Source organism: Odontesthes bonariensis, chromosome 9 (genome assembly GCF_027942865.1).
Source record: "Odontesthes bonariensis isolate fOdoBon6 chromosome 9, fOdoBon6.hap1, whole genome shotgun sequence".
Lineage (NCBI taxonomy): Eukaryota > Metazoa > Chordata > Actinopteri > Atheriniformes > Atherinopsidae > Odontesthes > Odontesthes bonariensis.
In genome coordinates, this window is record NC_134514.1 from 36,393,446 (window position 1) to 36,412,715 (window position 19,270).

The window sequence follows — 19,270 nt, forward strand, 5'->3', positions numbered from 1 at the left end:
TTCATCAGAAATAACGCTACGCCAGGTTGCCAGGTGCAGGTGTCGCAACGCATCGTCTGACGGAGATTTTTTTGGGTGCCAGCTGCCTGTTTGGGTGGCACCGTCACGCCCGTGGCTACGCCATTGTTTGGCACCATAAAGGTGATGGGTGTAAAGGCTGGAATGAAGAATCAGTGGCGAACACGTTCTGAGGTGCAACCCTGTTGAACCTGTCTGACATTGTTGGGGACTTTTGCCATCAGGGCATGTTGTGAATAGTATGGTTCTGGTGGAATGGCGCATAACGCTGTTGTTTGTGGTACTGCTGCTGTTGAACTGTAATCAGTTGGATTTCATGTGTTTTTGTTCAACCCTTCCAGTCAGTGTCACCACCAGCCGTCACTGATGATCACAGTCCCATACTGAACACAACCACATGTCAAATTGTTTCATCACCAAAGCTCTGCCCTGTTGAAACCTGAGTTCACATGGTTTACAGTATAATAGAAACTATAAAGCCACTCCAAAATATACATTTCCAAATTTGTCAGTAGTTTCTTCGTCTTTTCAGAATATCTCAGTCTACATATTATCATTATTTATTTAGGATTCTTCCTGTTAAATGACAGTCCTTCACCATGACATAGAAATTTGATGTTACTCTGAAGTGTAGTGCGTACACATACAGTATACATATATATATGTATATACAGTATATATATGTTTCAGGTGAAGCTTCACCTAAAATGCATGCTAACCTTTACAGGGGAACTTAATGTGACCTTCTGTAAACTTCTGAATGCACATTTCCAACTGTTCAGTGTTTCAGTACTTTTTTTTTTAATGGTGGATTTTATGTGTGTGTGAGTGTGTGTGTGTGTGGCCACGTATCTATTTCTTATTAACTATTCCAATGACTTTAGTTCAGTTGTGAAGTTCACTTAAATTTTATTTTCTAAATTTTAGTATAACGCTAATAAAAAAGTCTTATCCTAAAAATAAAAGAAATTAAAAATCAAAGTAAACCTACAACACAAACCATAAAGACTAAGCAAAGAAGAACGGAACACATACAGATCACACAGTACCCCAGAAAACCCCAGTAAAGCTTAACAGATGTTCAAGAAATCGGGAAAACAAAAGACAAGCTCAAATCTCACAGACCATCACTGTAACAACACCCTGTTCCATCATTTCAGCTCCACAGCTCTGTTAGAGCAGTTTATCACTTACAGAATCCACCTTTAACCTCTGAACTTCAGCGGGACAGCTTTCACTTTTCTCTCTCACACATCTCAGACCCACTCACCAGACTGAGAGAAACAACTTGCACTTACCTTCATTTCACTGACACAGACCTTCTTTTAAATTTCCCAAAATTAGCTCCACAACTCTGTCAGCCCATTTTCCACTTACAAAATCCTCCTTTTAACTTCTGCACGCTTGAAGAACTCTCCTCACTCACAAAGCCCCAACTAACATGTCAGCCTAAAAAAAAGCACCAACTCATTCACTTCCATCAGCTTTTACTAACATTAGCTCTCTTTTCATTTAGAACAAGACTACATATACTAAGGTTACATGTTAATGGAGATTTTTATGTTTGTATGTGTATTTAGCCATATACAATCCAGAAGCACACACACCATCACTATTTCCATTTTTTTCCTGCACAGCTCTATTAAACCATTTTCCACCTGCAACATCCTTCTTTTAGAGTCCTACACTGTCTCACAACAACCTCTGAAAAAAAGAACTTCCACTAACCCTCTTTTACTTACATGAACCTTCCCTTAGAATGTCGTTCAGACCTACACACCTTTATCGAACTATAAAAGAACTGTTTCAAAGAACACCTTTCTCATTTCTCACACAAACACAGAAGCTTCCACCATCTTTCATCTACATAAACTCACAGAGACCTTTAATTACATTAGCTCTCTTGTCATTTTGTTCAACACTATGTGTATTTAGGCTGCATGTACCAAATCTGTGTGTGTGCTTTAATCATATAATAAGCAGTGAAAAGGGAATGAAGAGAGTCAATGGATGGAGAGAGTTGGAGCCTCAATTCTTTTTCAGATCCACACACAGAAGCATTAATGAACACAATCAAACCGGCTTAAACACACACTAAGTCAGTCATTCTTGTTTTTATTTATTCTTTTACATTTCAGGAGATATTATCATGGACAATATATGAAAATTGAAACATTTCTTTTTATATAAACTATGTGGTTTATCCAGGGAATCGGAGGAAGCTGACGTGTGCTTTGTCAGCCTCACCTGTGACCTCTTAGGATATCTCCCGTTTTCTTCTTCAATTATTTTCTATACTGAGGTCTAAGATAATTCCAAGATAACTCAGCACCTCTGTGCTCAATCATTTTCCTGAATAATTTTAGCAGCCCTCCTGCGCAGAGGAAATAAGACCTTCTCCTGTGCTCTTAATTTGAAGGAACCCCAGAAGCTGTCACACTGTACCTCTACAGCAAACATCTGCTGCTTTAAATAGTTGGAAGAAACTAGAACTATGGAAACAAAACATGACTAAGACAAAACCATATAGCAGTGTTTCCCGCAGCGCATTATAGTCAAGGCGGCCGCCTTAGCAAACTCGCACTGCCGCCTTGCCAACGTTCCCAAAAAAATATATATATATTTTTTTTTAAACCGAAGTAATAATGCTTTGCCAGGCTCAGACATTAAAAGACAACATTGATAACATTGAATTGCGACACCTACAGGTTGTTAATGTAAATAGTTAATAATGTAAATAAAAAAGTGTTACAGCTCTTAAACAGCTTCGTTATTGCTCTAACAGCCCCCGTCCCATTCCAAGCACCCCCCCCCCCCCCGCCACCCGACGGAACGCTATCCGCGTAAAACCCCTGGTCCCGGCCGACGACTCACCACCTTGACTAAGCAATTTCCTGCGGGAAACACTGTATAGTGAAGCAGCGGGCCGGAGCTTGCTTCATGTGACGTCACTGATGAAGTTTGAACCACTTCACCGCTTCATTCAGACCGAGTCAGCTGCCTGCTTCGAGTTGATAGCGGAGCTTTGAACATTTGCTGCGATTCAGTGAATTCAAGATGGCTGAAGCCCCGGTTCATCAAATCAAATCAAATTTATTTATGTAGCACATTTCATGTACAAACAATTCAAAGTGCTTCACATAAAATAAAGCATTGCAGCAGGAAGTGGAAGAAGCATTAAAAATACATAAAAGAATATAAAGAGAAACAAATAAAATAATTTAAATGAATTTAAAAACAAGCAATAGTCTAGATAAATTAAAAGATATCGTGCAGATTTCATGCATAGACACATGAGAACAGAAATGTTTTTAACCTGGATTTAAAAATGTCTCCATTTGGTGAAAGTTTAATCTCCACTGGCAGTTTGTTCCACTTGTTTGCAGCATAACAGCTAAATGCTGCTTCTCCATGTTTAGTCTGGACTCTGGACTGGACCAGCTGACCTGGTCATGTCCCCGTTCTACACGTATTATACGTTACGAACAGCTCACGTTTTTTGATATTCAGAGTTTTGGATTATTCTCTCATGGAGCAACCATCGAGGAAGCGTTCTAAAGTGTGGGAATATTTCGACCCAAACAGTTCCTTCAGCACACCAGCCTCCTCTGTTCCCTGTGACAGAGTATTTTCCAAAGCTGGAGAAATTGAAAAAAAATAAACCGTTTGAGCCCTTCTACTGTGCAAAAACTACTTTTCTTGAATAAAAACACCTGAAGTAACATAAGCACCCTCTTTATTACACCAAGCACACTCCCAAAGAAAATATGAATGACAAACCAAAGATTTTCACATTGTTTTTAAATTATTATTCCATCCATCCATCCATCCATCATCTTACACTTCTCCGGGGATCGGGTCGCGGGGGCAGCAGCTTGAGCAAAGAGACCCAGACGTCCCTGTCCCCGGCCACTTCCTCCAGCTCTTCTGGGGGGACCCCGAGGCGTTCCCCTGCCAGAGATCCAACGTGTTTTGGGTCTTCCCCGGGGTCTCCTCCCAGTGGGACGGGCCCGGAACACCTCACCGGGGAGGCGTCCAGGAGGCATCCTCACCAGATGCCCGAGCCACCTCATCTGACTCCTCTGGATGCGGAGGAGCAGCGGTTCTACTCCGAGCCCCTCCCGGATGACCGAGCTTCTCACCCTATCTCTAAGGGAGAGCCCAGACACCCTGCGGAGGAAACTCATTTCGGCCGCTTGTATTGGCGATCTCATTCTTTCGGTCACTACCCACAGCTCGTGACCATAGGTGAGGTTAGGAACATAGATTGACCGGTAAATCGAGAGCTTCGCCTTCTGGCTCAGCTCCTTCTTCACCACGACGGGCCGGTGCAGAGCCCGCATCACTGCAGACGCCGCACAGATCCGCCTGTCAATCTCCTGCTCCATTCGTCTCTCACTCGTGAACAAGACCCCGAGATACTTGAACTCCTCCACTTGGGGAAGGATCTCTTTCCCGACCCGGAGAGGGCAAATTAAAGCTGCGGTCGGCAACTTTTTTTTAGTCATATTAGCTTGAACTGTCATGGGATTCTGGAAGTAGAATATTAAATAGGCTGTTTAGGAAAAATAACGAAATCTGTAGCTCCCTCTGAAGCCTGTAATCATGCTTGCAAAAACCGAGCGCTCCCGACTGTTTTTAACCAATCAAGTTAGGGTGGAGGAATCCTACCTGTCAATCACAGCTTGTGCACACGCTGCTGAGCGTGAGTCTGCCCCAGCTTGTGTGCGCTCACACTGGTGTGAACTCACGTGCACAACCTCGTCCACAGAGGGGGAGGGGTTTGGGGGGCGATTCGGAGCTTGTTAGAGGTTGGGGGAGGGACCTGAAAGTTGTATTAGTTGAATTTTCCAACTTTAGACTCGTAATTTTGAAAACCTGCCGACTGCAGCTTTAACATTTCATGGGTAAATTACTCAATCTTCAATGAGGTACTACAAACCCATATGTACAACACACATACATACATAAGTGTTATTATATGCATCACATTCGCAGGGCTTCATATGGTGTAACAATCGCTACTGCCAGTAGATGTCACCCAAGGGAATTGAATGAAGCTTCAGGTAGTTAACCACTTTATAACACAATGGTTCGAAAAACCTCGTTTTGCTGTGCCGTGCCGTGGCGTGTGAATGTGCAAGGATCTCACCCTGACTGTGAGAAAACAGGGAACCTAAGTACTGTGGGGACTGATGAGTGAATGAGGGCAGCTGATGAGAACGAGTGCAGGTGATGTGAGTGAACCTAATGACCTGAACATGGGGAGTGAGGGAAAAACAATGGCAAAACTAAAACTAAACATGAGCTAGAAAACTAAAGACTAAACACCAAGGCATGAGAAACTAAAACATGATAAAAACTAAGAACTAAAAACATGTTCGTGACAAAGGTAGAAGTAGTACAGCCAGTTTGCCAAAGGGAAGAAGAAAACTGGGTTGCTGCAGCATCTGCTGCAACCTCCACAATAACTGAAACATAAGCCTCTTTTAAACCTTATTTATGTTTCATGTATTGTTTTTGACATGATTATTGTTTAATGTTTTATCTGGTGTTCCTTTTTTTCTGTTTTCTTGTATGTTCTTCGTTTGATCACCACCACTGCCAGTTTGCAAGACATGGTGACAAAGTATCAGAAAAGAAAGACCGAAACGTGAGGAACTTTGTCTCTTGTTTTTTGTTTATTATTTTATTTTATTCATTTGTTTTTGTCTGTTTGTTTCTTTTTCTTCACTGGAAATGATGCAGCATTCTACAGTCATCAACATTTACAAAAGAAGTGAATGGAGATTTCATTTTGGCCCATCCCTTCTGGCTGTTGTGCCTTAAAAAAGAGTTCCTATTTACAGGAACCCTTCTGACTGTTGTATTTGGTCATGAAGCAGTGATACAAGAAATCACTGGGAGTGGCAAGGCTTCCTTTTTGTGTGCTGGCTGAGTGATAGTGCATCATCAACAGTGCTGAAAGAATCCCACATAACCTTCTTTCACACCCCTCTTGGTTGCATGCCGTGACACTTTGATGTGCAATATGAAACTGAAACTCCATTATAAAGCAACCCTCCTGCTTAATACTAAAATATAAAGTCAGCTCTTTTCTGCCTGTATTTGTACATGTTTAAAATCAGCTGTTTTGATACGTTTTGCCATCAGGAAATAGCTCTACTATTCAAATCTTAAATAGTGGTTCAAACAACTCGAGTTTTCTATCTAAGCAGTGCATGTTGTACCTGACTGACTTTATCATTAAGATGATAAAACATTTAAAAAGGAAAGTCGGATGAAATGAAACACGACCATTCAGACTAAGGTTGCTTTGAAAAACATCACATATGTGTACGATTTAGGACCACATACTGAAGTGGCCCAAATCAGAATAAAAAAAATCAGATTCCGTGTGTCTGCTGCTGTTCATACTGTCATGAAAAAATCCGATCATATACGAGCAAAGAAACGGAATTTGGGCCACATTTGAGGTCAGCGGTTGGAACTGGGCTCGCTGGCTATACAAGGTCCCGCTCCAACAAGGCTCAGGGGAGTGAGAGAAGCCGACTGATTCAGGAAGGCTCTAAGATACCTAAGAAGGCCTAAGAAGGTCTAAGAAGGACAGTGGCCATGCGCAAGCAGGGTGCCTGGACAAATTTGGACAAAGAGTCGAGTTTCTGACCCAAAGCTCTGTGTATGATGTCCTGCCAAGTCCGGCAAACCTGCGTTGTTGGGGTCCAGTCACTCCCCAGCATGCCCACTGTGCCTTGGAGCTCATCTTGAGCTGCTGCCATGAGGTATTGGGAGAGGGGAGGTACTGATGGTGGCATGACCAGCTGCTGAAGGCGGTATCTGACACCGTTTGCCCTGTGATCCAACAGAACAAACATCAACTCCCAACAAAGCGCCTTTCTTAGGGCAAGGCAGTAGCGAGCTGAGTCTAGCTTCAGCTCCTGACTGGCAGTTGAAGGTCTACCTGGGAATACAGCTGAAGTTTCCAGATCACATCGCAAGGACTATACTCAGCTCAGATCTGGTATTATCATCTGATTGCCCCAATCAAGCAGTCCTCCTGGAGCTCAGCGTCCCCTGGGAAATCCAGATAGAAGAGGCCAATATGTGCTAAATATTGTATAGTGCTAAGAAGGCTAAATATTTGGAGTTAGTAGAGGACTGCAGGAGATATGGGTGAAAGGCCTGCTGTGAGCCTGTGGAGGTGGCATGCGGGGGCAGTCCTTACACTGCACACTTAATCTCCTTGGCATTGGAGGGGTGCATGAAAGGAAAGCCACAAAAAACATAACAGAGGCAGAAGAAAAAGCTTCAGGTGGCTGTGGATCTAGAGGGATGATCCATGGTATACTGTGCAAATTGGACACCAGCTGGGGACTGATCCCTCCCAGCTGAGTCACCTAAGGGAGGGTGTGTGATGATCTGAGACCCGAAACCCCCTGGCTCCATCACTGATGATGTGTCCAAGCACCACCTGGTGTTTAAAGCAACCTACCTAAAGAATAATTCAGTGTTATTATTTATAATTGAAAGTCACTATGAATAAACATTTTTGTCTTCACATATTACCTTAAGACATAAAAACATATACTGATTTTAAACTACAAACAAATATGAGCTAAGAGCTACAAAACCACAGCATTGCTCACTGGATAAAGAAACTGGCTGTTATTGCACAATCAGCAGTAATTGCACCTTGATATAGAGCTATTATTCAGTTGGATGTGATTGGCTGAAGCTCTATTTTTGGAATCGAATTTAATGGAATTAAATAATTTCTTTCTTGATCCCAAAACAGGAAATTGTTTTGCGTTATGAAAAAAAATCTAAAAAGTGTTTATAGAATGACTTTTTCATGTTCCTAAAAAAAATAAAACAATCATTCTCCTGCGTAGTGTTGATCTCTACAGGTCGAGATATTAGGGAAGCTTCATGCTCTGAGAGATGCATCGGCAGAGGATATGCGTCTTACTCAGAACATTCCTTTTTTTAAATTTGCATTGCCCAAATTTAGTCAGGCGAAATACTAAGTTGACATTGTTTCAGTTCTTTCTTCATTTCCAAATTTTGCTCGATTTAGCTCCAGATGTGTTGCTACTACATCTCCTCTGAGTGTGTTTGAGGGAGTCGAGGTTTATTTGATCTTGCACAACCAGCTAACTGCAGGACCGTACATCTAAGAGTTAAAAGTTGCTGTCTGGTTTACATGGACACAAGCTTTTTTGAGCATGTTTGTTGACGGGCTGGTGGAGCTGGGATGGACTGTCATTTCATCCAGAATAAATCCTACAGTCACCCTTTGCTTTTACACTAACACACCTATTCTTCTGTCTCCGGTTCCAAAGCCAGTGAGAACTACAGGTATAGTTCTCGATGCGCAGACCCTGATTCCTTTACCCTTTTCCTTTCCTCTCCAAATGGCTGTATATGAATGCTGTTTTGGCTCAGTTAGTTACCCTCTTTGCCATCTCATCTCTTCTTTGTTTCCCCACTGATTTTCATTTCTCTGACTCCAGTCAGGGGCTTTCAGACACAGACTCTGAAGGTGAGGATTGCACAGACCCGGGGAAGTCCTGGATGTCCAAAAGCTTCTCCAAGATCCTCTCAGATGACGGCAGTCTCAAAGGCTCCAGGTCAGTACAGATACTGTAGCTATTACTATACTGTAGCTATTACTAAGGGCAGAGAAGCCATGTTAAGCCATGTTAGTGGGTTACTTGGCTTCAATGAGGGCACTGCATTTACTTAGTGATATTGCTAAATTGTAATAATTTAAAAACATTTTTTTAAAAAGACCCATTCTTCATCCTCCACAAATGATTGTGCCTCCCTTCTTGAGGGATCGCAGCCCCCCAGAGTGACCCCGAGAGGATAATGAAGGTATCTGCTCAAATGAGTTACACCCAACTTTTAATAAAAAAAGGTTTTTTTAAATCTCTATATGAGTGAATATCACTATAGACTTGGAAGTTACTGGCTCATTGAGTTAGCTGACAATGTAACTTGTTATTGCAGTTTCAAGTTAAAGGGACGAACTGGACAGTTATTTTCATTTAAAGGGATAGTTCGCCTCTTTTGACATGAAGCTGTATGACATCCCATACTAGCAATATCATTTATTAAATTTAACTTACCCCCTGCTGCGTCCTGTGAGCAGAGTTCCAGTCTCATTTTGGCGTTGATGAAGGTAGTCCGGCTAGTTGGCTGGGGCCACAAAAATAAAGCGTTTTGCTTCTCAAAACAATATGCGTTCAAAAGAGTAATACATTTGCATCACAAAATCGTTCATCCAGAAAAAGTGACAAGAGCCTGGATGAGCACCTGTGCTGCCTTGTCGGTGAGGAAGGGGCGAATCCTCCGGATGTTGTAGAGGAGGAATCGGCAGGAACGGGTCACTGATCCTTTAAACCCAGTGGCAAATCTGCTGAGCAAGTAAGGGTGGAAAGAGGATAAGGAAGTGTTTAAAAATGACAAACAGGCCAGTGGCAGTGATGGGCTCATTAAATTACAGAAAAAAAAGGAAAGATCCAACCTCGACTTTGTTGGAGGAGGAGATCTCCCCCCGTTCAACGCCCACAAGGGGGATGCAGAGTCAGAGGGTGGTCTTCCCCTCCTGAAGGCTGCAGATTCTTTAATGATGACACATACTCAATCAACACTGGCACAAATTCCCAGGCAGTGGATTACATGTATGATAGAGAATCAGTATATTTCCAAACTTATTCAGAGGCCAACATCAGAGTGAGGAAAGGTATGGCAGTTACCTCGTTGATGACTGGAATATCAGATCTGTCCGTCATCACAGCTATTTTTATATATTTGAAATAATAATAATAAGTATCCACAATACAAACAGTGCAGTTTTACATTGTCTTGTCAACACACTGTCGCCCCATCCCACCCACAAGCAACTGCCCCGTCAAGGGAAGGGAGGCAGAAGAAACAAACAAACAAACAGACATCAAGCGAACAAACAAATGAGTAAACAAAGAATTAAATACAAAACTTTGATCAAAACACAGACGGGGTGAGTTCTCATGATCTCATGATGATTAATAGTGCAGCAGTCGTTCTTATGGTGAGGGAACAGTGGTGACCTTCTCAAAGTGGGTCAGCAAAGGGTCCCAGGTTTTTGACCCTCGAAGGAAAGATTTCATTTTTTCTATTTTTAAAAACATCAACATATCCTGGAGCCATATCGAGGGCTTTGGTGGCGATCTTTTCTTCCATTCCAATTCTATTCTTCGCCATTCTATCAAGGTGACAAAAGCGATAAGATTTTCTTTGCTCCTAAATATTAAGAATACACCCTCTGATAGGACTGTTATAGGGGTGGGCTGGTGGTCCAAAGTACTGATGTCCAGAACTCTCTCAACATAGAACACATGTGAGAGAAGGTTGGCTGTGCTTGTCTGCAGCAGTCACATAAATCATCTGTGTTCGAGTATATTTTGGGCAGTTGGCCTTACTGTAGAGCCTGCGGTATAGAACTTTAAACTCAGACTTGGACTCAGATTCAGTCGTACACAGGAGGAGGTTCCATTTACCAATCAGCATCTGATAACTGAGAGCCCATTGTGTTTTTATCTGATCAATGGATACAGTTTTGAATGACATGATTAGATTGTATATTTTAGAAATTTGGCCTGTTGAAGTTAAGGGGGTTTGTAATTTTCTTTTACTTTTATCAGTCAGTATTTACTATTTCATTTTGAGTCGGTGTTCACTTCGACTTTGAATGGTAGGTTTAATTTCTGAACATCTGTCGTGTTAACAATGCTAACCAGTTTTGCTGTTACTACTCCACATTCTGTACTAAGGACTGCCACACGTGTTCATGTTTCAGTCTGTGCTGATGAAGGTAATACAGACCAAAGCTGTGGTAGTGTTGTAGTACTACACAGTCTGCTATCATCTGTGTGTGGCATCTGTCTCCATGAGTGTGTGACCCTGTGCACGTGCACGTGTGTGTTCAACAGGTGCCAGCCTGGATGGGTTCCATGCGGAGGAGAAATTCCGTGTACATGACAATAAATCCCCAATTTGTTTCTCTTGTCACTGCAAGTCTTTCATATGGATTTGGTTTGGAACAAAAAAGTTTTACATTTGGAAACTTCACTAAAAGGAACTCCTGAATATTCATGTTAAATCAGCCTTTAAGATTTTATAGACCCTGAAAGGTAGAAATAACATGAGTATATTAACAGAAGTAACCATTTGTTTTCTGACATCATCATACTCTGACTATTGACTGTCATAAACTTGCGTAGAAAATGAATAAAATCCATTTATTATACCTGATTGATGGTAATTAACCCCTAATTTGCTATTTTGAAGCAGTTTTAATATGAAATCATCTTAAAATGCTTAGCTAAATTGTATGTAATCAGGTAATGGAAGGGAATTTAGCTCATTATTAGTAATATAGAACTATATAACATTGTCACCAATTTCATTCACTGCCATTTTTTTCTTTTTTTGTACAATTTAGGAATGGACCATTTATCTTCTGAAGTCCCTCAGTGATCATTTTTATATGAAACATTTTGCATGGTACTACGTTGCATGAGTGTGCACCATTTTGAGCTGCTAATCTTACAACAGAAACTTTGATGAGAGCTCAGAGTAACTGTTACACAAAGTTTTTGTATCTACAAGCACTCACTCTGGTGAGCAAATTTGATTTATTCTGACAGAAAAATGTGTCTTCCAGTGAGCTTAGCACTGAAATAAAGAATTCTTCCTATTTCACCAATTGCTGCACTTTGATTTTGATCAAATGTCTTGTGAAAATAAAGCATTCTGCTAATGTATGCGTTTTACAAATGTGCATTGCTCTAGCTCTCTCATTCACCATTCACTTACTTTATAATAACATTGGTCTCTGCTCATTCTTCCCCACTCCAGCCCCCCTGGCCAAAGGCTCTACTTCTGTGACAGATCTGATGAAGAAGGGAAGGAAGAAGCAATAGAGGAAGACATGGCGACTCTAGCCTCTTACCACTCTAAATATTGATACAGTGGTCATGCTGTATGATAAGGCGATGATAAGGACACCGTCCTCAGTGTCTACGTCCCCCCTTTGAAATGCACCCACAGTCAACTGTGACAGTTTCCCTTGCATGCTAAGCTAACCACGATTGTTGTCAGTTGGACACAATCACACATAGAAATGCTCAGAAGTCTGCATTACAGCGCAGACTTTTAAAGTCGGTGCACCTGGTGCCACAGGCCCTCACAGGACAGTTCCATGAAAAACAAGGTGTTTTTGGTCCGGCACTTCTCACTCTTATTTGCATCCAAGCGGCAGTTTGAGCAGCCATCTGATTTAACTTCCATAAGTAATTGTAACTAAACCAAAGAACTTGAAGATAATGGATTTTGTCTTTCACTCTTTGACTGTATCGGTCCCTTATTTACACATAGAACACTAAATAATACAATTTGCCATACTACAATGTATTGCCAAAAAGCTTTTGTAATAACTACGTGTTCACATAATTGTCCTTGTTGCCACTTAATACTAAATCCTAACAAAGAACCAGCTCTTTCATCCTTTTTTTTCATTTTTTGGGACAAGTGCCATTTTATGCACATGCACATGGACTCCTCTGAGTCACTGCACTGTAAATTAAAATGTGTTCTCAAAATCACGGGCTTGTTTGTTTTGTTGCAGGTTGCCTAAACTACCACAACTGACACACTTTTTGCTGACTTTATGAGGTTTAAGCATACCTTTGTGGAATGCCTTCTGTTTTTATTTTATTTGACTAAGTACTTACCAGCTTTATTTGGAAATGTGAGTGTCATTCATACACTGCGGTTTTAAGATTTGTGTGCTTTAATTTTTTTTTGTTTTTTTTTTATTCATTACAAGCACACTGGAAATATGTGCCATGAAAAGCTTGCTAAAGAAAAAGCTACGACTGTATTAAAACTTAAAGTGTTTTTCTTACCTAACAGGCTACAATATTCTGTGCAGGATCCACTGCAAAACCTTTAGCTGTGTATCAATGTAGCATCTGCAGGAATGCTTCATATCAACGCTTATAAAAAGAAAAGGACTCTCACGCACATTAGTATTGACTACATAGCTAACATTAAGGTTGCAGCTGGTGAAAGTGCGACATTCAGCAACTGCATGCGCTATCTGGTCAATTTGCTCCCAAACGGGCTTTTCTGTGTTTGTTCTTATAATTTCTGACGTTTATGAATTCCAGTCTGGATAAGCAAACACAGAGAACCACTTTCCCTCAATTCCGTGGTTGTCAAGGTGGGGGACTTCTGACCATCTGGTTAGTTGTCTGAAAAGTGGTATGAGAGACAGCATTGCCACCCTTCTGAAAAGTTCAGTTTTTCAACCAAAAAGAGTGAAAAAAGATGCTTTCTGTAGTTAGTTACATGTGGCTGTATATGCTCTCCTCTCACTGAGAACAACTCGGGGAGAAAAAGATGGTGGCGCTCAAAAACAACACTTTGTAGACACTGTTTAAATTTAAAAAATAAAATATAATATAAATCAATGCAGATGTCCACTTATAAATGTAATAATGTCTTTGTTAAAATCAGTTTCAATCAGTTTTGTCCAGTGGGAGGAAGTTCTGTATTGTTCATCTTTCTATGGAGTCTGAGTAGATCAGGGGTCCGTTTCACAAAGCAGGTTCAACAAACTCTGAGTCTAATCCTGAACTGAGTCTAATCCCGAACTCTGAGTATAATCCCGAACTCTGAGTCTAATCCCGAACTCTGAGTCTAATCCTGAACTGAGTCTAATCCCGAACTCTGAGTCTAATCCCGAACTCTGAGTCTAATCCCGAACTCTGAGTCTAATCCCGAACTCTGAGTCTAATCCTAAACTGAGTCTAATCCTGAACTGTGAGTCTAATCCTGAACTCTGAGTCTAATCCCGAACTGAGTCTAATCCCGAACTCTGAGTCTAATCCCGAACTCTGAGTCTAACCCTGAACTCTGAGTCTAATCCCGAACTGAGTCTAATCCCGAACTCTGAGTCTAATCCCGAACTCTGAGTCTAATCCTGAACTCTGAGTCTAATCCCGAACTCTGAGTCTAATCCTGAACTCTGAGTCTAATCCTGAACTGAGTCTAATCCTGAACTGAGTCTAATCCTGAACTGAGTCTAATCCTGAACTCTGAGTCTAATCCTGAACTCTGAGTCTAATCCCGAACTCTGAGTCTAATCCCGAACTCTGAGTCTAATCCCGAACTCTGAGTCTAATCCCGAACTCTGAGTCTAATCCTGAACTCTGAGTTGATCTACTCTGAGATAGAAAACTCTGAGTTTTCCAGAAACGCTGATTTGAGTGAGTTTAGTCAACTGAGTAGTTTCACCTTGAGTTTAGCGTGTGCACCACAACTTTAAAGGGTGAGTTTTATTATTTAAAGATACATTCCAGTGTAAAGAGATCTCATTTGGCGATTTCCCTTCTTTTGAATATCTTAGTCGTATTTTAAAGGATGAAATGTGGTCATTTCTTTTTTTAAATTAATTCATTTATTTTTCTTTTGTTTAAATTTAAAAAATAAAATATAATATAAATCAATGCAGATGTCCACTTATAAATGTAATAATGTCTTTGTTAAAATCAGTTTCAATCAGTTTTGTCCAGTGGGAGGAAGTTCTGTATTGTTCATCTTTCTATGGAGTCTGAGTAGATCAGGGGTCCGTTTCACAAAGCAGGTTCAACAAACTCTGAGTCTAATCCTGAACTCTGAGTCTAATCCTGAACTCTGAGTCTAATCCCGAACTCTGAGTCTAATCCTGAACTCTGAGTCTAATCCTGAACTGAGTCTAATCCTGAACTCTGAGTCTAATCCTGAACTCTGAGTCTAATCCCGAACTCTGAGTCTAATCCTGAACTGAGTCTAATCCTGAACTCTGAGTCTAATCCCGAACTCTGAGTCTAATCCCGAACTCTGAGTCTAATCCTGAACTCTGAGTCTAATCCTGAACTCTGAGTCTAATCCCGAACTCTGAGTCTAATCCCGAACTCTGAGTCTAATCCCGAACACTGAGTCTAATCCTGAACTGTGAGTCTAATCCTGAACTCTGAGTCTAATCCCGAAATCTGAGTCTAATCCTGAAATCTGAGTCTAATCCTGAACTCTGAGTCTAATCCTGAACTCTGAGTCTAATCCTGAACTCTGAGTCTAATCCTGAACTCTGAGTCTAATCCCGAACTCTGAGTCTAATCCCGAACACTGAGTCTAATCCTGAACTGTGAGTCTAATCCTGAACTGTGAGTCTAATCCCGAACTCTGAGTCTAATCCTGAAATCTGAGTCTAATCCTGAAATCTGAGTCTAATCCTGAACTGTGAGTCTAATCCTGAACTCTGAGTCTAATCCTGAACTCTGAGTCTAATCCTGAACTCTGAGTCTAATCCTGAACTCTGAGTCTAATCCCGAACTCTGAGTCTAATCCTGAACTCTGAGTCTAATCCTGAACTGAGTCTAATCCTGAACTCTGAGTCTAATCCTGAACTCGGAGTCTAATCCTGAACTCTGAGTCTAATCCCGAACTCTGAGTCTAATCCTGAACTCTGAGTCTAATCCTGAACTCTGAGTCTAATCCTGAACTGAGTCTAATCCTGAACTCTGAGTCTAATCCTGAACTCTGAGTCTAATCCCGAACTCTGAGTCTAATCCCGAACTCTGAGTCTAATCCCGAACTCTGAGTCTAATCCCGAACTCTGAGTCTAATCCTGAACTCTGAGTCTAATCCCGAACTCTGAGTCTAATCCTCAACTCTGAGTTGATCTACTCTGAGATAGAAAACTCTGAGTTTTCCAGAAACGCTGATTTGAGTGAGTTTAGTCAACTGAGTAGTTTCACCTTGAGTTTAGCGTGTGCACCACAACTTTAAAGGGTGAGTTTTATTATTTAAAGATACATTCCAGTGTAAAGAGATCTCATTTGGCGATTTCCCTTCTTTTGAATATCATAGTCGTATTTTAAAGGATGAAATGTGGTCATTTCTTTTTTTAAATTAATTCATTTCTTTTTCTTTTGTTTTCATTTAAAAAGGAGAACAGACATAACAATAACAACAACAGTAACAACACCCCGGCTCAGACACGCACAATGAAATTAGAAAAAACTGTGACATTAGTAAGCACACATACACATAAATGAGTGCATTAACAAATATGCAGTAAAGCTACCAGTTATTTGTCATCTGCCCTGGTCTCATCCAGGGAGGCAAGGAAGGGGCCCCAAATAGCCAGAAACTTTTCCATTGAATTAGTCCTTGTGAACCTGAGTCTTTCCATCTGTATGACTGAAGCCATATCAGCCAACTACCTCTGAAAGCAAGGGGGAGACGTGGGCTTCCACTCCAGTAGGATTAGCCTTTTTGCAACAGTCATCCCCAGCATCAGAGACTGCTGTAGTCTGTGAGCAGCCAAAGATGGCTTCCAGCCTCCAGTTGGAAGGGTCTCTTATAGGCCTTGGGGAACCAGTCAAATATTTTGTCCCAGAGTCCAGTCAGCAAGGGACAGAACCAGAAGGTGTGAGACAGTGTGCACCTGTCGCACAGAGGGGGCAATCCTGCGCAGTTTCAGTTTGCAGTAATGAAGACGGTGAACAACTTTGAATTGAATCAGCTGATGTCTGCTGTTAACCGAGCAGGATTGTATCATAGCCAAACACTTCTGCCATGTTTCTGCAGACAGCTCAATCTCCCTCCTAAGCCCCCCTCATCCTGTCTGTGGCAGCCCCGTTACAATCATCAAACAAACGCACAGATCTGGTAATGAGATGCCTGGAATCAGGGGGGCTCTTTAAGACATCGAAAAACACATACTCCTTAGGGAGAGTTTTGAAATCAGGGATTTTGGATCGAACGTACTCTGATTTGTAGGTAGCGAAAATGGTGTTTTGGTGAGTGTGGTAACTCAAATTTTCCCCGCAGTTCATCAAAAGAAGCAAAATGCCCCCCCCACGTACAAATGCTTTGTTGAAGTAAGACCCCTCTCCCTCCAGGCATGGAAACCTCTGTCTGATGTTGAGGGCATAAAGGAGTGGTTGAAGCAGATAGGTGTGTATGTACGGATGTCGTTGGCAGACCCAAGGCCTTTCTCACCTGGTTTAAAATTCTAACAGCGTTTTTAACGACAAAACTTTGACTCCTCAAAATGGCTGGCTTCTCTGTTTTGCAGAACAGCAAGGCAGATAAAGATGATCCGACTACCGAGTTGGCCTCCAAATGCAGCCAGTAGGAGTCTGGGCTCCTTGGGTATTGTCAGGCCAAGATATGTAAAGTGATCTTTAACCAAACTAAAAGGGATGTTTTCTAGGAAACCGGGCGTGTAGGTGTTGGAGAGGGGCATAATTTCACTCTTTGCCCGGTTAAAACCAGTAAACCCTGGTTTGTCTGTAAACCCAGACAGCTTTCTGAAAGAGGTGATCAGTTCTAGCAGAAGGGGAACAGATTTTTCTGGCTTTTTTAGGCCTAATATGAAATCGTCTGCGTACAGGCTAATGATCATTTCAGTACCCCCCACTTCCAAGCCCACAATTTCCGGATGGGCTCTTATCATTAAGGCGAGGGGCTCCAGCACGACAGCAAAGAGGGCAGCCCTGCTGTACCGAGCGACGCAAAGGGAATGGTGACGATCTATCACCATTAGTTAAAATGGAGCACATCGGGTTAGCATATATCAGTCTCACCCAAGATACAAAAGAGTCACCGAAGCCTCGTGTGCGTCCAGAAACAAAATGGCTGCCCCACGCGATCGGCATACATAACATTAAGAAGGCGTCTGACATTGGAGAGAAAAAATCTGGTCAGGATGAATTATAGACTACAAATACTTGTTTAACCGACCAGCTAATATTTTGGTTATTATTTTCCTGTCTGAATTCTGAAGTGCAATAGGTCTGTAGCTGCCCGGGTCTGTTTCCTCCCTGTCCTTCTTCAGAATGAGGGAGATATTGGCCTCAAAGTGTTTTTGGTAACATTTTGTCCCTCTTAGAACTAACCATCATCCTGAGCAAAAGGATGCCACCGAACTTCTTATAGAATTTGCAGCCGAAGCCATCAGGTCCGGACACTTTGCCTGATGGGAAGGACTTAACAGCAGAGATTATTTCTTCCAGTGTAAAATCGGAGTCTAGATCTTCCCTGGCCGCATCACTAAGTTTAGGTGTTTCAAGAGAGTCAAAAAAGTTGGCCAGGTCAGAGTGGGTGGCCTCACATTTAGAAGAGTACAGCTCACTGTAAAAATCTTTGAAACGATCATTTATCTCTATAGGGTCGGTCAACAGGTCGCCTGCCTCAGAGTTAATATTGTGAATCGTCCTGGAAGCCTGCATGCCCCTGAGCTGCCGCGACAGGAGCCGGGCCCCACGGGTTTTTCCCCTCGGTTCAAAATGGCCTCAGTTTCAGGAGGAGGCTGTTTGTCTGGCTTCTTAAAATGCAGTTATACTCATATTTGAGCTTAACTATCTTATTGTAGTCTTCAGAAGACATTGAGGTTCGGTATGCCGCTTCATAGGTGGGGAGAGTATTCCTGATTTCTAACAAATGCTTCTCTCTCTCTTTTTTAATGGCAGATTCAGAGAAAATTATGTCTCCCTGAATAACGACCTTTAGAGTTTCCCAAAGAGTAGAATCCGACACTTCACCGTTGTCTTTAATTTCTATAAAGGTTTTATATATATTATATTGGTAGTAATAGTTTCCACAAAGTTACCGTCAGAGGGTTAAAGCGCCAGGAGTAGTTTTGTTTAGGAAGAGAAAGGTTTCAGGACATCGACAGGGGAATGTGATCCGAAATTAGTATACATTTCAATCAAGAAATACTCTATTCTGCTGTGAGATTTGTGTACCCCGCCTCTCGCCCGATGACTGCTGGGATAGGCTCCAGCCCCCCCGCGACCCGACCGACGGAATCAGCGGGTATAGAAAATGGATGGATGGATTATTTAGTAATTTACTGAGTTTTGTTTTTGTATTTTTTTCTTTTTACATGCATTTGATTAATTATGACTCTTGTGGTATTTAAGAACAGGTAAAAATAAATGTTTCTCTTATGTGCAAAACAGTAATGAATAAAATTCTCACAGGAGCATTTTCATTTCAGTGAGCTCTTTATTGATCCATAGGCAGAAATATAAAAAGCACAAGCACAGCTGAAATTTTAAAATATTTAGTTAGGTTAAGGTGAACTGCATTGTTGGTGACAGTTTTCATAGGTTTATTTCAATCAGAACATATTTGCAACAACCCATTTTTA

General features: G+C 41.5%; 1 protein-coding gene across 4 annotated transcripts in view; it reads left to right on the plus strand.

Moving 5' to 3' along the window:
• LOC142388657 (unconventional myosin-XVIIIa-like) overlaps positions 1 to 12,665 on the plus strand; it is a 152,536-nt gene extending 139,871 nt beyond the window's left edge. For 2 of the 4 annotated variants that reach the window (XM_075474174.1, XM_075474175.1), the window contains 3 exons: positions 5,627 to 5,671; positions 8,532 to 8,648; positions 11,923 to 12,665. In XM_075474174.1, the coding sequence (XP_075330289.1) occupies positions 5,627 to 5,671; positions 8,532 to 8,648; positions 11,923 to 12,031 (271 nt within the window). In that variant the 3' untranslated portion in view covers positions 12,032 to 12,665. Of the gene's footprint in view, positions 1 to 5,626; positions 5,672 to 8,531; positions 8,649 to 8,809; positions 8,896 to 11,922 lie in introns of all 4 variants that reach the window. The other 2 variants (XM_075474176.1, XM_075474177.1) reach the window with 2 other exon arrangements.
• The last annotated feature ends 6,605 nt before the right edge of the window (positions 12,666 to 19,270 follow it).